Genomic DNA, 14,714 nt, shown 5'->3' on the forward strand with positions numbered 1-14,714 from the left:
GACCCCCGTCTTTGATATTTTTTATTATTTTTTCTATTTTTAGAACAACATAATAATGAAGTACCATCATACAAAGTTTCAACAATATGTCATTTATACATTTTGAGATATTTCAATTTGAATATTTTTTGACATTTTCAAAAAGTTTGTTAACGACCACCTTAAGGGAGTTTGTTTCGGGAAATGGATTTCTTTTGTTGTTGATCAAAAAATAATTACTGTATTGTGAGGAGATTATTTCGAGTCTAATTATGCGTAAACTTTATTTTTCAGACTAGTGGATGGTGGGAAAAATTCCCATTTATATCTGAAGAAAGGTTGTCAAAGACTGGCTTTGTGTCGACCTTCTGCCAATAAAAACAAAAACAAGATTTTGTATGCTAAAAGTAAGTATCTTCGAAAATAAAAGAAAGTAGGGAAAAGTGCTTATACAATGCACTCTAACAAAAAATAGAACTAGTTAGAAAAAAATAAGGGAAAAATAAAAAAGAGAATGTTTTCCATTTCCATGTCCAAGTTCAAAGTCCGACTTTCTGTTAACCCGTGTGTTGTTTCCTAATAATAGGTCTCGTGCTCGACCCATCCTGAAAATAGAAATGAAAACTTAGTTCAAAGACTGAACAATTTGATAATGAAAACGGATAATGAGAGATAATCACACATGAGGTAAATACCCAAGCCAGAAAAAATCTTCAACTCAAGGTAAGTTAGTCTGAGCCCGCTAAGAACCATGAAGAAAATTGAAGATGTACCTCCTGGATACTTTCTGATTAAGTATCTTCTGATTTCATCGTAAACCCAGATCAAGAGAGAGAATGGGACACCACAGAACCACCACGAAGCATTCAGTGGACGCAGCTTCAAGCCTTCGTTCAATCCAGGGGTGTATTGCAAGAAGGCAGCAAGAACCGTTTCGAAAATTAAACCGAAGTTCAACATCCAGTTGCTAAAAAAACAAAATGAAGACTTCGTTAGACCATTTAAAATAAATATCTGCTATCTTCACGCCTTCGGCAAAATCATTGAAAGACATTTGAAAAGGCAAGATAACGAGGCTCAGCCAAGAAAGCGTTACGAATGAGCTATCGAAAACTATTTTAGTTGTGATTTCTTTACTTCGCGAGTTGCACATCAAAATAATAAAAAAGAATAACACTTACTTCATTCCTTGTTGGAAGACAGAAAGCTTTCTGGTTTTTGAAATAATGACGTCAGCCCATTGGACAACAACGATGGTGGTAAAGAAAGCAGTGTGGCAAGTCAATTCCAAATTCTTTCGTTGAACATAACTCCATTCACTACCATAAGAATCGCGGACTGCATTGTTCTGCTTGTCATCCCATTGGGAGCGGATTCCCACCAAGTAGGTTGGTAACCATCCGTTCTCTGCCATGATGACGAAGTAGGTGAAAAATCCAGCAATGGCCTGCAGAAGGGAAAACGGGAATATGATATTAAATGGTTTATATTACAGTATGTGGCCCTAATTTTCACTATCTAAGGAGCTAGAGTGAGGTATATGCAATTTTTATCAAATTTTAGTGTTGAAATATGTCCTTCAGACGCAAATATGTTATTTTGAATTCGTCTCCAACCATCAAAAACATACTCATTTTTAGGTATGACAATCATTCTTTCAAAATAAACAAAAATCGTCTAATTCTGATAAATCTACAGGTCAGAACCCTCATTTTAATGACAACCTACGTTTTGGGGGCCACTTGTAACTCGGTTCTTACCATCATCAGCATCTATTAATTCTATCAGATATTATAATTATTAACGCAGTCAGAGCCACTAACAAACAACAGCAAGACAAAATGGAAATGTCAAGGAGCTAGCTTTTATATCACCTACCTGAATCATACCAATTTGTCCGTAAGCCAAACTGATCAAACGTTCGTTCACCAATTTATCACGGATGGGGTCACGTGGTTTACGTTTCATGATGTCACTTTCGGCCTTTTCGTAAGCGAGAGAGATGGCGGGTACCAAATCAGTTCCAAGATCGATACACAAGATGGTGATAGTTCCAAGAGGAAGTGGAATACTCAACAAGATGAACATCAAGAAGGGAGAGATCTCAGGAATGTTACTGGTCAACGTGTAAGCAATGGATTTTTTCAAGTTGTCAAAAATGAGACGTCCTTCTTCTACACCAGTAACGATGGAAGCAAAATTGTCGTCCAAAAGGATCATATCTGCGGCTTGTTTGGAGACGTCAGATCCAGCAATACCCATAGCAACACCTAGTTACAGAAAACTACGCTTAGATCCTTGAAGTCAATTTTAAACTGCAGCTCCTAATTAACCAACATGAGAACTTCATAGAGGTTAGAGCACGTTTGTAGGGCAACAAAGTTAGTAGAGCAAGATTACTGGAAGTAATTCACTTACCAATATCAGCCTTCTTCAAAGCAGGCGAGTCATTGACACCATCACCAGTAACAGCAACAATAGCTCCTTGACGTTGACATCCTTCAACAATGATCAGTTTCTGCTGTGGTGAGGTACGGGCAAAGACAACTTCAGAGTGGTATTTCAAAACATCATCAATATCTTCTTGTGAGTAATCTTTCAATTGAGCTGCCAAAGGAGAATAAGGTTAAGAAAGAAAGGTTAAAAACATTGAAAATAGATGTGAAGCACAAAAACCTTTTTAAAAACTTCCCAAAACTGCTTAATTGGACTTTTTGCCGTTTAATCAGGTTTAATCGTCAAGACAAAATCCTGAAACTAGAGTGCTAAAATGTCCCATGAACAGCAATCAATACTTACTTCCATGAACGACAGCAGCATGTGCATCACGTGCGTTGACTTCGCTAACAGGGATGTTCAAACGTTGAGCAATGTCTTCAACAGTCTCGTTTCCTTCCGAGATGATACCAACACCTTTAGCAATAGCTTTTGCTGTGATGGGATGGTCACCAGTGACCATGATAACTTTGATTCCTTTAAAAGTAAAATGAGAAAACTTTTAAACATCAAGACCAGCTCATTTCATTCCACAGCATATTTGGTGTGACTGAACTTAGTATATAGCATTATAATTTTGTGGAAAAGAGTTTCTATTGATACTATTAGGTAAAAGCTGATAGACTCCCATTTGTACAAAACGGTAACATGCTTACCAGCACTTCGACATTTAGCAACCGCATCAGGTACAGCAGCTCTTGGAGGGTCAATCATACTCATTAAACCAACAAAGCATAAATTGTCAAGAGGGAAATTGGCTTTATCATCAGCAACGAATTCAAAGCCAGCAGGGAATTGGTCTTCAGGGAGGTAGTAATGACAGAAACCTAAGACACGTTCACCAAGTCCACCAAGCTCAAGATAAGCTTCGTTAAAAGCCTCTTTCATTTCATCATCCAATGGTTTTTCCTCTCCTTGCAACAATATGGTGGAGCATCGATCTAAAATTCTCTCTGGAGCACCTTTCATGACCAATAAGTATCGTTTGTCAGTTTCACTTTCTTGTTTGTGAATGGAGACTTGGTATTTGTTTGTTGAGTTGAATGGAATTTCAATAACTTTGGAGTTTCTGGATCGGGTACCCATTACATCACCAACCGAAAGCTCGACAAATTTCAAAATAGCAGTCTCAGAGGCATCACCATTGCATTCTTTCCTGAAGTTTTGAGATAATTGTACATAATGGTATAACATTCATAGTGAGGTCTGTTAGCACAAAAATACTTCATATGGTGATAAAAGCATGTAATTTGGCACAGATGATCCTTAGAGGGTCTAAAACTTAATTTTAAAGCAACACCAAATTTTCCTACCTGGCCACCAGCCAGATGACGTCATCAGGTAGCTGGGCAAAAATTAATTTTTTGAAAATATTCAAAATCTGATGGTTTCAGCAGAAAGAGCATGAAATGCTGATGAAAATTGAAAATTGAGGTATAAAACATGAAAATCTTCCTATCAAAAGTCATGGAGATTGAAAGTTTTGTGATGACGTCATCATAAGCCTTTTCAGGAGCTAGATGACCAAATTAGGTGTTTTATACATGAATCCATGTCAAAAATCGAAGTTCCTTCTGATCGATCAACCTTCAACCTTGATAACTTTTGATAGGAAGATTTTCATGGCATGTTTTATACCTCAATTTTTATCAGCTTTTCATGCTCTTTCGGCTGAAAGTATGAGATTTTGAATATTTTCAAAAAAATAAATTTTTGCCCAACCACCTGATGATGTCATCTGGCAGGTGGCAAGGTAGGAAAATTTGGTGTTACTGTTTAAAATTAAGTTTTAGACCCTCTAAGGATCATATGTGCCAAATTTCATGCTTTTATCACCATCTTAAGTATTCTTACGTTCTTACTTGTTCTCATTGTTATTAGATGTTTTAGATATAAGTAATTGTCAACCTACAACCCACTTGACCTACTTTCATTTGCATTGTCATGTCTAAACTGTAGTGTCATTAATTTCAGTGACAATATTGCTGATTTCTTCAATATTCAAAAAATATGCACTATAATATAATTTCGCCTAGTAACAGTCTTAAATTCAGTTATCTGTTAAGGGAAATTTTATGGATTCTTTGTTTCAGTCCAAGGGCCTATCATATTAATTTTCTAAAAATTATTATAGTCTACAGGGGTAAATATGTATCCATCAACATACCTGAGGATGGGGAGATCTTCTTGCCCATCTTTGAATTCAGCACGGTTACACAGAGCTCCTATCTTCGCCAAGGCTTGCCATGTTTCAGATCCTTTGTCATGGGAGATTCCAGACTGATCTTCAGTTGTATCAGCTTGAATGATCATTCGATCAAACCACATGTGAGCAACTGTCATACGGTTTTGGGTAAGGGTTCCAGTCTTGTCAGAGCAAATGACAGAGGTACTGCCAAGAGTTTCAACAGCTTCCAAATGCTTGACCAAACAATTTTTTGCAGCCATTTTCTTTGCAGTAAGGGTCAGACAAACCTAAAAGGTTAACAATAGACAGCAAGTTTAATACAAAATGTTATTTTTGCTTGAACTATTTTGACACTTCCTCAGTATTTTAACATTTTATTTTGGTGTTTTTCTTTATGTAAGATATTCCAATATGATATTAGGAACCAGATGGTTGGCAATGTCAAAATTTCATTCATTAGTGTCAAATTGCAAAAAATGTTCTGTTGATACATAGTATAACAACTTACAGTGACAGTGGCAAGGAGACCTTCCGGGACATTAGCAACAATGATACCAATCAAGAAAATGATAGCTTCTAGCCAATGGTAACCCAGAGCCAATGAGATGATAAGGAAGGTAACACCCAAAAACACGGCAACACCAGTAATGATATGGATAAAATGTTCTAATTCAATAGCAATTGGTGTCTTTCCTGATCCTAAGCCAGATGCAAGGTTAGCAATACGTCCCATAACAGTATTGTCTCCAATGTTGATTACCACACCAGTTGCAGTACCTTCAACAGCATTAGTAGAAAAGAAAGCCAAATTCTTTGTCTCCAAAGGATTTTCTGAGGAGCATTCTGGGGTTCTGCTTTGTGGTTCTGACTCTCCAGTAAGGGAAGAATTATCAACCTAAAATATATTGAAAAAGTTAAATGAGTATCTGTTAAACTCAGCAAGTTTGATCACACATACCTGAATTGTATTGGAAATTGCAGGCCTTAACCCCATCAATTTTTGTGGATACTAATTCACACACCCTTTGATTTTTGAAGACTAGTAAGCGAAAACAGGTCTTTTTCATGCACCTTTTTGAAATCTTCGAGGAGTGAACATTTTTAAGCTATGAACACAAACCTTGAATCCTTGAGCTTCAAGAATTCTAATATCAGCAGGAACTCTGTCACCAAATTTCACAAAAACAATGTCACCAACAACACAATTTTCTGCATTGATGTTGAGTTTGGTTCCACCTCTCAAAACAGTAGCTTCTTGGGGTATCATCTTTTTGAAACTTTCCATAATCTTTGAACTTTTAGCTTCCTAAAAATAAAGAGTTTTTAAAATCAAGTCAATTTAAACCTTGCTAAACTCTTGAAAATACTATATATATTTTTGTTTAACCTGACATTAACTAAACTGTAGAATTTTAAAATAGGTGTTTAGAAAAGTAAAAGTATTCGAACCTGGTAGTAGGAGAAACAGCCAGTAATGATGACAACAACAGCCAACACAATACCCAAATACAACTCATCCATTGCAGGATCTTCTTCACGGAAATAGCGTACAGTGAAAGCAGCAAAACAAAGGATAGCACCAATCCATAGCAACATGGAAAAGCCACCAAACAATTGCTGACAAAATTTCACCCATTCAGGTGTTGTTTTGGGTGGAGTCAGAGCATTGGGTCCATCTCTTTCCAAATTAGCAGCAGCCTTTTCATTTGTCAAACCTTTTTCTAATGAGGTTTCGTAGTCTTTCAACAACGTATCCAAATCAGATGAATGTTCGGTCTAAAACAAGTTAAATTAATTATATCTTATTGCATATATTTTCCTATGATATATGACCAGGACAAAAATTTCTTGCATACAATTTAAGATTGCAGATGGAAAGGCGAAAAGGTCAATAGTCTTGTTCAATTAACAATTTATTTGTTGAAATGTAGTTGTTTGCAGATTAAAATCAATAGACAAAAGGTATTTAAAACACTTAACCCTTTATAGATTCAAATGTCAGCCTTTGTTGGTAATTTTGAATAAGATCTTTTCACACCCAAAGTAGAACCTTTTTCATGTCTTTTTAGCGTCCAGTTATCAGACAATACTTTTCTGAATCATAAAAAGACTTTAAATTATAAAAAAGTGACTTTTATTGTCTCTAAAGAATTCTGTTATGCCTTTTTGGCCCAGCGCTAAGAAGCGGTAGGCCTTTCGTTTGCAACTTTCTGTCTGTCGACAGGTGGTGGGTGATGGGTCATTTCTGGATTTGTCGCATTAAACGGTTGGTGGCTTGATTTTTCAAACTCTACTCACATAATTATTTAAAGTATATAAACTGACTCTGGAATCTGTTAATGGACACTAAAATGCAGCTCATGGGTAAATTTGAACTAGATTGAAACATTTTTCATGGTTGCAACGTGTGAACAGTGAAAATGGTCATTTGGTCATTTCTGGATCTGTCACATTAACTGTTAACTCACATTATAACCACATGAATTTTATTAGCATGGATATCCAGACCGTAAACTATTTCACCGTCTAGTTTTTTTAAGATTATTTTTCTGCTTTACGGCTTTTTCTCCCTGCATATGTGAGTGCACCTAATTGGTTAATTATTATATTTGTGTCCGCCTGGGTTTTCAAAGTTTTGATAGTCTGTCAACAAGGGTTCACTTACAGGCAGTATCAAGCAAACTGTACCCGACTTTTTTAGTCACACCACTCTAAAATTTTAGAAACTTTGTATGTTGAGGAAAGATTTTCTTTTCTGAAATTTTGAGTCTGGATTTCCAGGCTAGAATTTTATTGGAAAGTTGAATGTAGTTTAAGACATTTTCACGAGGGGGGTCCGCTGCTAAGGCCTGGTTAAATATTTTATTGGCCAAAGACTAACGTTACAAACAAAACTGTAAAGGCAAAAAATGGGTAAAAAATTGACGATTTTTGAAACTCGTGTTCAACCGGGTAAACCTGCGCCTATTCTGTAGGCCCGGTCGGTAGGAGACCATTCAATAAAATTCAAGCGTCTAACCAATGAGAAGTAACTCTCGGTGATTTTGAAAATTTTTTTCCTGTCTTCACTTTGATTCATGTCAATGAGGTCAATGATGTCATTTGCTGTTTTGCATGCTCGTTTTCAACACGTTACTTTTCGCTTTTGCTGCGCTATCACGCCCAACGGGCTTCTTCTTTAGAATTTGACCTGTATAGATAGGAGTGTTGTCATACTTACCAATTCCAATTCTTTTTTCAAGTCATTGAGTTCATCCTTCTTCTTGTCTTTCTTGGATTTGCTTGGCTTAGTTTCAACAGTGTAGCTGTCAGACTTTCCACTCTGAAATAAATAAAATATTTCAAAATTTGAGCCTTTTCAGGAAAGAGGCAAAGTTTTTTTATTTTTTTATATTTCATTATAAGTTGAAAACATTTTAACTGTTTAATGAGATAAACATCATCTTACATTTTTCTTTCATTTACATTTACATGGTCTTATTTTAAGCCATTCTCTAGTCAAAGGCTTACTTAAATATTAACATTTTGTAATTCTCAATGTCTTCTAAACTAAGCCTTACATGAATAATAAATCTAACACAACAAGTTCCTGTGAAGCTGGATGCCTTAGCTGTCGAATCTGATTATTGTACTTGGTTTTTCTTCCTTTTTATAACTCTCCATTCTCTGAGACATTCTTTTGAAAGTTTTTAAAAAATATCATTTTTATTTTCAACATTTTGAAGCCAATGTACAGTACAGCCAATGTTTCCTTTACCCTAGCATGAAAGGGTCCATGCTAACCGTGATAGAGAGATCAATCTTTCAATCTATGGTTTCTACCTGGTAGTACCTAGTCAAGGAAAGGGTACAGGTATGTGCTATCCTTAAGGGTGTCTTTTTGAAGATTCTGTATCCATGTGAGGGCTGAAAAATAAAAACCACTTAGGGTTGGAGAAAAAGAAAATTCAAGATGTTTTGCTTTTTAGTCAAATTTTGTCATAAACTTCTAAGTTTCCCGATTTTCCCCCTTTCACTCCTGGTTTGGAGGAGAGGTTTTAAAGTTGGGCAGCACATGCCTCATCCCTAGTACCATCCACAGCCCTGTGAATCGAGGTCAGCATTCGGCAACGCTGACTTGAAAGCCAACGTAACATGAGCTGAAGTCGGCTTTTATTTGTCGACGTAATATACACTCTAGGTCGGTGTGCCGACAAAAGAAATGTTTTGGGTCGGCAAAGCCGCCCTAAAGAGGAAAAATATTATTTGTTAGGTTAATCTAATTGTGTTATCATTTGATAACACATGATAAACGTGCCCCATTCCATTCTCTTTATAAAACATAAAACTCAATAACACAATTATAGAGCAGCTGAATTTGTTAGTACGTTAATTTTCTTCCTATTTTGTCTTTGCCGACCTAAAATGACCTCTAGGTCGGCAAAATTTTGTCTGAATTCACAGGGCTGCATCCAGGAAGTCTACAGCATTCTTTTCAATAAGACTTTAAATTGTTTAGTTTTTTACCGTCAACTGCTCTAACTTGGGACTATCTGACAAAACATGGGATGTTCTGACGTTCGGCCACCATTTCAAACCTCCAAAGTCATTTGATTTGAGTTAAAAAGCGGCGTATCAAAAAATACACGATTTCTCTTTCGCACAGAGTAGGCGTTTAAATCAAAATATGAAAAAAATCCGTAGTGGAACACACACGAAAGTCTGGAACGAAGAAGACCAAATTAGTGGCAAAACGATGAGGAGCGTTTGACGTCACTCACGCAGCAAGTTATACACTCGTTATTTGTTAATCCTATCGAGCGATAGGTGGTTAGGATGCGGGCGTTCTAATTCTCCAATCGGTGTTCGGTCATTTTGAATGAAAACAAAAAAGTTAAAAAGGGCACACTATCAGTGGAAGTTATTGTGACATGTTATGACAGAAAGTATGATTGATTAACTTGGTGGAGTTATCAAAACAAATTTGTTGTCAAAGAGATTTAACGGCAAGTGAAAACACAGGCAGGATATCAACAGTCCCATGTTTCGACCAATCGTCCCAAGTTAGAGCAGTTGACGGTAAAAAGTTTTCTAGGAAAAAAAAGGGATAAAAATCAAGAAAGATAGGGTATACATTATCAAATTTCCCGGTTGGGCAACAAAATTTTCCCAGTAAAAATCGTTAACACAATTTCCCACTTTCTGAAGAATTTCCCTAATTCCCCCACATTGAAAACAGCATGATTTGATCAGGAGAATGAGACTTATAACTAAATTTTTTTGACTACCACATATTAGTGAGGATTTGACGCCCCTGGACAGTAAACTGGACAGTATGTCTTGATCACTTTCTAAGTATTTATCATTGCTGCAAATAAATATTTTAAGTCAATCAGACATCATGTCCGACTGAAATGAAACCCTGTTGGCCAAACTCAAAATCCTGTTGGTCATTCAGTGTGTATAAAATTATACAGTCTTGAAAGTTACAGAGAAAGGGAGTAGATAATAGTGAACAACTTGTTGCTGTAACAGAGAAATTGATTTGATAAAAGCCGGGGGGCACTCATATGATCTAGCCTACGTCATGTGCCGCGCTTAAGGGTGGGGTTTTTCAGCATTCCAAATGCACTGCGTGTTTCTGTGAGATTGCAAGGGTCGAATTTTAAAACAAATTCAAAATAATTGATAAAAAGAATTGTTTTTACTTCTCGTTAGTTTGAAAAAGTTTCTATTGTCTGATAATTACAGCTGACAAGAATAATTTCTCAGTTTTTCTTTAAAACTGAAAATTTCCCAAGCTTCTTTTTCCACGCAGTATACTGTACAGCTGAAAAATATAGTGCACTATAAGGGTTGGATAAATCATGAAAAGATGCACTGAAAGGGTACCTTTTCAGCCATGTCGAACTGCACTGTATAAGGGTACGAAAAGCAGATTTTGCGCGGCACATACCGTCATTTCGAAATCGAGTACTCCTCCCCCCATCTGATCTTAGAAACATTCTTGAAAGTTGAAGAATGAAAAATGAAGACAGACAGAAGTACTGTCTTATGTAATAGATTTTGATTTATTACGGTCCTATCAGTCAACACAATTTATCTTTCACTAAAAGATGATGTGGCAGAATATCATCATTTTTCTAAAACAGTAAATCTAAAAATAATTTCTTCTTTTTAAGCCCAACATCATTCTATCACTAGGTAGATTTAAAATCAAGCTATGAGTTCATGGATAAGAGTAACTAATTTCAGCTTAAGTTCCTTATAAAACGTGTTCCTCATCATAAAAAAAATTGTATTTCTAGTCTTGTTTCTTGAACGAAAGCAAGGTAAACACGTTTATTTTAAACCAAAACAAGGCTTTAATTAAGTCCAAGATTGTTATAAATCAAAACATCAGCCATTAAACTTCATTTACATATGAGATCATAATGATTTGGGAAAACATACCTTTTCAGTTTCAAGCAGCTCAGGATCCGCCATTTTTCCTTGATCTTTGCAAACCTTATCTGGCACACCTTGCAGGCTTTGATACTTTTGCAAATCGGACTATCACGTGATAGATTATTCCATATTAGGAAGCCGATTATGCATTGTGGATAGAAAAACGATAATCACCCAGCATGCACTGGTACAATCCTTTTGTCCCTACCATCCTGTCAATCAATTTGGGCGGTTAGAATTAATAAAGGTAAGCGCCCGCCTTTACCACACCGCCCGTGCCATGCCCCTAAGAAATTTAGGCAGCCGGGAGATTTTTTCCTACCGCCGTGCCGAGAGTTCCCGATAGGGATTAGTCTGAATCGCAGACCTCTACAAAACCCCAGGTAGTATAAGCACAAATCCGTTAGTGGATGCCAGCAGCCTAGATAGGGATAGGGGCCGTCCACATAGTACGTACGCACTAAAATGTCGAAAATCGAGTAACCCCTCCCCCTGTCTGTACGTAAGCAAGCGTACGCAAAATGGCTATACCCCCGCCCTCTGGTAAGTACGTACTTTTTTATTCACCCCCTCCTATCCTTCGGTTGAAGAAAATTTCGAATTCAAATTGTTTGGTTCGGACCATTATTTCATACATGAAACTCAATGTTTATCAAGAAACTTTTTCTTCTCCTTGATGCGTATAACAACCGTAAAAGTCGACAAATAAACAATAAGCGAAAAAGGGCTATGAAAAATTTTCTCTGCGTACGTACATTTTCCTTTGACCCCTCCCCTCCCCCTGTACACAAGCATACGCTTTTGAGAAGACCCCCCTCTCCTGATTAGTGCGTACGTACTATGTGGTACACAATCCTTCTTTAGTCCGAATCGCCGACCTTTTCAAAATCGCAGGTAGGATACCAATAATAACTCTGAAATGTTCTATGGATAAGAAGTTTCCGTCCAAATAGATAGAAATGATGATAGATAGATACTTGCTGGATAGCGCTAGATAACAAATAGAAATACAAACATACCCTGTGATCTAATCGTCTGGTTTTGGAACGCCTTGGATACAGTGGGGCGAGGTTGGGGGTAACTTTTTTACTTTTTTTTTATAAGACCAACTTTATATATTTTACATAAATAAGATATTTGAGATTTTTCTCAGTTGTATACGAGGCTTTTAGGGGCGGTTCAAAACTAGGTGGGCTGTTCCTGTACTTCCCCTTAACTTTTGATCTAGTTGGTCTTTTTAGATAAAATGTGTCATATACATATACGAGATTTTGTCATATAAGGTAACTTTTGACAAAAAGTTTTTTTGATGACGTCACTCGTCATGCCCAAAGTGAGCAAAAACCGAGAATCTCCTTCGTTTTTTGTAATTTGAATAGCCTTTGAATGCAATCAAAAGCTTTAGAAAAAAGTTGCCTAAAATACTTATTTTATCCTAAGTATTCAATAAAGTACGGTTTAAACGTTATATTTGACATTGAAAATAGATTTGTATTGCAAATGTGTCAATTTTTGTGACACCTCACTGTCAGAAATGTCATCATGCTCGAGGTGTGAATAGGTGTCATTTTTTTTCAAAGCTAAATAAAAGTTAGGCATTTACAGAAAATTTTATGTCAAAATCTCTCTATTATTTCAGGAGCTATTAACAATAGTTTCACCCCCGAACAGAAACAGCCCCCCTAGTACGAATAGGGCTAAGAGGAATAAGTTCTCAATAATTTGTAAAACAAAATTATATCCTATTGTTAACCGGTTACTTTTTCGAAGCGGGCTACACGACTTTTTGCGCAATGCAATTGGTTCTTTTCGCATGACGACGGGCCTACATTGTCCAGAGTTGCCCGTCGTTAGGAAAATTCATTGTGACGTCACTTTTTCAAAGGAAAATGAACAATGCGTTGACATCATTTCTCTCATTTTTTATTTCTGACATCAGAAATTATAGCAATTTTTTATCTCTTTTCGCTTGTTTTTTCTGCCTTATTTCGCTATGTTTCCTGGATAAAGCGCTAAAAATCAATCAAAGCTGAAGGAAACGGTTAACAAATACAATAATGACCGTTTTTTTTCGGGCTGTACTGAAAATATTGCCGTCGGTCAACGCAACAACCTCGCAAGCTCGGTCGTTTCTTGACCTCGGGCAATATTTCTCAGTACAGCCCTCACTAAACGGTCATTATTGTATTAATCAAAGCCAATATTGATTTTAGTTCTGACTATCACCACAGACTGATCGTTTAATGATATAGTCTTTACAGAAGTGATTTTTCCTCTTGGAAAAGCAGACACAACTTAGTTAATAGGCCATAACTTTTAGGTTAATAAATCTAATCGAAGAATAATCATTCATAGTTTTATTTTAATAGACCATACGGTACATTCAATGTCAATGAGTCCCAAAAAGAACACCATGTATAAAATTGGTATACATTTAAGCTTAAGCAAAAGCGACCGTAGCATAAAGGTAGAGCATCCAGCTACGGTGCGCAAGGTTGTAGGTTCGATTCCCAGCCGAGTCATACCAAAGATTCCCAAAATGGTACTTGATGCCTCTCTGCTTGATGCTCAGCAACTAAAGAGACAGATCAAGGGTAAGTGGAGAAATCCAGGGAAAGGAGTGGCGCCCTTCCCTACCTTCGGGTAGACAGCTATACGAAAAGGGAGCCTTCAGGTCGCTCTCAACTGCGGTCGCAAACTTACTTACTTACTTAAACAAATGTGCAATGGTACGGATGTCACTCTAAGTAGACTGTAAATCACTCCCTTGACACATTTGTTAGCATTTGAAAGAATTTCCTCTCAGATGAGAGGTCACTCTTAACAAAAATTACTGTAGGGCTAAGATCATTTTTTTTGAACGCAAATTCAACTCTATGTGTTTGTTTTGCTGCGGTGGCACCTTAATGAAACTTATGGCTAGTTTCAATTAGGTTACCACCAGGTGTTCCAAAAAAAAGCTTTGGTGACGCGTTTTTGGAGCTATCAAAATGATCTTTACTAAGGTCAAAAAATACCCTGTGTAAAAAACTCAGTTAATCCTCTCCTAACTTTCAAGAAAACCGGGTCCCTAATAAAAGTTGTTTTATTTTTTCAAGCTTATTAAAATCTAAGCCCAAGCTTTGTGAATTTTGACGTGCTTTCATACCTCCTGTAGGGTCTTTGACTGACTGCTCGTATCAAAAGGTCATTTGTATCCATCTTAGTTTACAAGGGTGGTATTCAATCTTTTTCAATCTCAAGCTAAAAGAACTTCCATGTTAAGTGGACAAGTTTCTTGCTTTCCCAATTTGAGTGATTAACAGAGTCGAATTGAAATGGTAATGGTAATATGCATGATATTTTGACGGGAAAAAATTTTTCACCTCCCTCATATTTCTTAGACATTATTCAAAATTCAAGAAACTATATACGCACTCATCCCTTTTTAGAAATTGTGCAACTAGCTAGATAATGAGGATAAAACCTTGATATAATTCACCAATTATGATGATCATGATTGCCAGATTTTCCTGATAGGCTTAAGAGTTAATTATTCTAAATCACTAAGCCCGCCTTTTTATAATATATCGATCTTTTTTGCAGATTCTTCCTCTCTCATGCTCCAGTATTGTTTCACATTCCC

General features: G+C 36.6%; 1 protein-coding gene across 1 annotated transcript; it reads right to left on the reverse strand.

Moving 5' to 3' along the window:
• Nucleotides 1–215: 215 nt before the first annotated feature.
• LOC136808199 (sodium/potassium-transporting ATPase subunit alpha-like) lies at nt 216–11,303 on the reverse strand. The gene is made up of 13 exons (XM_067064736.1): nt 11,096–11,303; nt 7,884–7,985; nt 6,113–6,439; nt 5,784–5,969; nt 5,172–5,558; nt 4,643–4,950; nt 3,132–3,631; nt 2,779–2,952; nt 2,398–2,586; nt 1,858–2,249; nt 1,161–1,426; nt 753–946; nt 216–584 (listed from the first exon to the last, which is right to left on the reverse strand). Exons 1-13 carry the CDS (start codon nt 11,126–11,128, stop codon nt 556–558), a joined length of 3,087 nt encoding a protein of 1,028 aa, XP_066920837.1. The 5' UTR covers nt 11,129–11,303; the 3' UTR covers nt 216–555.
• Between the last annotated feature and the right edge of the window lie 3,411 nt (nt 11,304–14,714).

The sequence above is a fragment of the Clytia hemisphaerica genome, unplaced genomic scaffold (genome assembly GCF_902728285.1).
Source record: "Clytia hemisphaerica strain Z4C2 unplaced genomic scaffold, Clytia hemisphaerica genome assembly, whole genome shotgun sequence".
NCBI lineage: Eukaryota > Metazoa > Cnidaria > Hydrozoa > Leptothecata > Clytiidae > Clytia > Clytia hemisphaerica.